This window comes from Rhizophagus irregularis, chromosome 5 (assembly GCF_026210795.1).
Source record: "Rhizophagus irregularis chromosome 5, complete sequence".
In the NCBI taxonomy this organism is placed as follows: domain Eukaryota; kingdom Fungi; phylum Glomeromycota; class Glomeromycetes; order Glomerales; family Glomeraceae; genus Rhizophagus; species Rhizophagus irregularis.
The window spans coordinates 346,794-350,560 of NC_089433.1; the positions used below are offsets into that span (position 1 = coordinate 346,794).

The 3,767-nt window shown below is 29.8% G+C and overlaps 2 protein-coding genes across 2 annotated transcripts; both read left to right on the top strand.

The window, feature by feature from the left end:
- Positions 1-1,375, top strand: OCT59_024647 (uncharacterized protein; the record flags this gene model as incomplete). The annotated part of the gene is made up of 6 exons (XM_066132992.1): positions 1-17; positions 100-250; positions 321-390; positions 455-627; positions 737-1,100; positions 1,200-1,375. 6 exons carry the CDS (start codon positions 1-3, stop codon positions 1,373-1,375), a joined length of 951 nt encoding a protein of 316 aa, XP_065991576.1.
- Positions 1,376-2,345: 970 nt separating this feature from the next.
- Positions 2,346-3,548, top strand: OCT59_024648 (uncharacterized protein; the record flags this gene model as incomplete). The annotated part of the gene is made up of 7 exons (XM_066133001.1): positions 2,346-2,359; positions 2,457-2,514; positions 2,577-2,646; positions 2,712-2,884; positions 2,942-3,069; positions 3,150-3,265; positions 3,349-3,548. The coding sequence occupies 7 exons, from the start codon at positions 2,346-2,348 to the stop codon at positions 3,546-3,548; spliced, it is 759 nt and encodes a 252-aa protein (XP_065991577.1).
- Positions 3,549-3,767: the final 219 nt, after the last annotated feature.

A 3,767-nucleotide genomic window follows, 5' to 3' on the forward strand; every position in this document is an offset into this window, starting at 1 on the left:
ATGGGCAAATTTTCGTTGTACATGCCCCAAAATATGCCCGCCAAAATACTGTTGTGACATATCTGATATGCTTATCTCATTATAGTCAAAACTAAATAGATTATTGGAGGACAAAATAATCGATTATCATGACTCTTTTAATCTTATCCGTTCCAAATTTATTGGCTCGGGATCCGCTTCTGTTTATGTAGCAAATTGGAAGAATACGTCAACAAAATATGCAATCAAAAGATGTGTCGATGATAAAGAGGTATGTTACCGATAACAGTTTTTGTATAAACTATAGAATATAGATTATTTAAAAATTATTTCTTTTCTAGGTTTATTTAACATATTTGGCTAATTCTCATGAAAATATAATTCAATTTCGTGGAGTTATGAATATAGAAGGTAAAATAAATAACAATTTTGCGATAAATATAAAGTATTTTATTAACATGTTAATAACCTTTAGATGATGAAAAGTATTCTCTTGTTCTTGAATATGCGGAAGGTGGGACATTAGGAAAATATTTAAGGGACGATACTATAACTTTGAAATGGGAGAACCAATTAAAGTTTGCTAAAGAGATTACAAGTGCGATTTTATGGCTACATGTTGACAAGGGAATCGTACACGGGGATATTGTAAGTGTATCATATGTTATTTACGTAATTATCTTAATAAAGTTTTTATCGTTTATCTCGTAAAAAAAAAATTACCATATTGCGTAATTAACATTCATTTTTTTTTTAGCATCCCAATAATATCTTAATACACAAAGATACAATAAAATTGGCGGATTTTGGACGTTCATGTCAAAGAGAGTCGGAATGTTATAATACTGAAGTATGGGGTGTATTACCTTATATTGACCCTAAAATGTTGGAAGAATTGGTTGAACCTTTTCCGAATATTAATCAAGTCGGTCAAAAACTTCCATATAAGCCAAACGAAAAATCTGATATATATAGTTTGGGAGTTTTGTTCTGGGAGTTAACTAGCCGCTTGCCACCGTTTGATGGTCTTGGAGATGATATTATTATGTTGAAAATTCTTAATGGTTTGAGAGAAAAGCCTGTTCCAAACACGAATGTTAAATACAATGGACTTTATAAGGGTAAGTGTAAAAATAATTTCGAAGCAATGATTCCTTTGGATCTAGTACAACCTTTATTATTCTTGTTGTTGCAATCTAATTTTTAATCTATTTGAATAGAATGTTGGAAACAAGAACCGGATGAACGACCACACATTTCCAAAGTAAATGAAGTACTTAATATTATTGATTCTGAAAACAATAATTTATCTACCGTTCCTTATTATAAAGAAGGCGAAGAAAGTATTGTACATTCGTGTCAAATTGTTTTAAATAAGCTTAGTCAAAAACTTTAGATTATTTCACAGTTTTTTAGATTTTTCGTTACTGTTTTTTTCCATTTTTCCATTCGAATAGAGTATCTATTTTACACGAACATTTGTAATAATAAACTAAAAATTTTCTATATACAGTATAATACGTAATATGAAATCGTCTTATCGTTATGTATAAGCATTTTTTGCGTTTTTTTTGTTAAGAACTACGAGCATTTTTAAAATAAATGTTTCGTTTTGAAAAAACCGTAAAATTTTTCTAAGACAAATGTTGTACAAAATAAATCTGACTCGCCAAGTAGTACGTATAATATGTTCGTTGACGGAATGATTATAAAGTAGTACATACCTACAGGCTACAGGTGGTTTTATTTTGGAATTGATTTTCCAGTTGCTTCCATCAGAAACACAAAATGTTCATTCACATATAATGGAGCAATTCTGTCGTCTTGTACTTTTTGTTCCAACTAATTCTTAGAACTGATTGTTTTCGACCACTTGCTAGTTTCTCTTATAATTAGTTGAAAACTCCAAGTCGTTAGTTGTAAATTAACTTCGATTCCCAAAAAAATATAATACCTTTTTATATTACTCATCGCCTAACGTCACAGTGCAAACTATTATTCACTTTCAACCTCAAAATTTTGCACAAAACGAAGGCACGTTTGATCCTATTTTGCTGTTAAAAAGTATACTATCTTAATCCTTTTCAAAGATCTATATATTAACTCAGTCGCTCGGAAAACTTTAGAACACTAAAAAGCCTAAAGAATTGCTTGAACAATAGACTTGGAATACTGCGCCACAAAATTCGAGAATTTAGCGATATTTATATTTAAAATGGTTTTTTTTTTACACAATAGTAAAAACTTACAAAGATTGTTCGCTATATGATCTACAATTATACTACAATATGATATATATGTCATTATGCATATGTCATTATGCCATTATATGCATCTGTGGCATATGATTGTCTCATTATAGTCACATGCCAATAAGTTGGTTAGATTTTTAGAGTACAAAATAATTACTCGCTATGACTCTCGTAATCTTCATTTCAAATTTATTGGCTTTGGGGGATCCGCTGCTGTTTATGTAGCAAATTGGAAGAATACGTCAACAAAATATGCAATCAAAAGACGTGTCGATGTAAAGAGGTATGTTACCAATAACAGTTTTTGTATAAACTATAGATTATTTAAGAATAGCTTCTTTCTAGGTTTATTTAACATATTTGGCTAATTCTCATGAAAATATAATTCAATTTCGTGGAATTACGAATTTTGAAGGTAAATAACAATTTTGCAATAAATATGTAATAAAAGTATTTTATTAACGTGTTTATATTTTTTAGATGATGAGAAGCATTCTCTTGTTCTTGAATACGCGGAAGGTGGGACATTAGGAAAATATTTAAGAGATGATACTCTAACTTTGAAATGGGAGAATCAAATAAAGTTTGCTAAAGAGATTACGAGTGCGATTTTATGGTTACATGTTGACAAGGGAATCGTACACGGGGATCTTGTAAGTATATCAGGCCGTTTTATTTACTATATTGCATAATTAACATATTCTTTTTAGCATCCCAATAATATTTTAATAAACAAAGAAACAATAAAATTGGCGGATTTTGGACGTTCATATCAAAAAGAGTCAGATTGCTATAATACTGAAGTATGGGGTGTGATACCTTATGTTGATCCTAAAATGTTCGGTCAAAGACTTCCATATAAGCCAAACGAAAAATCTGACATATATAGTTTGGGGTTTTGTTCTGGGAGTTAACTAGCCGCTTGTCGCCGTTTGATGGGTTTGAAGATGATATTATTATGTTTAAAATTCTTAATGGTTTGAGAGAGAAGCCTGTTCCGAACACGAATGTTAAATTTGTGGGACTTTATCAGGGTAAGTGTAAAATGATTTCGAATCAATAATTAGTACAATATTATTCTTGTTGTTGCAATCTAATTTTTAATCTATTTGAATAGAATGCTGGAAACAAGAACCAGATGAACGACCACATATTTCTGAAGTAAATGAAGTACTTAATACTATTGATTCCGAAAATTCTGGAAACAATGACGTGTCTACTGTTCCTTATCGTAGAGGAAGCGAAGAAAGTACTAAAAAAACGGAATTTGTACATTCCTGTCAGATTGATTTAAATATTCTTTGTCAAAAATATTAGATTATTTCGCATATTTTTTAGATTTTTTAGATTTTTTCGTTATTCTTATAACTTGAGTTTCCATTTTTCCGTTCGAATAGAACGAACATTTATAGTAATAAACTAAAATTTTCTATATCTAATGCGTATTATGAAATCGTGTATTTTTTTTATTAAGAACTAGAAATCCGCAAAATTTTTCTAAATGTTATACAAAGTAAATCTGACCAGTAAAAAATT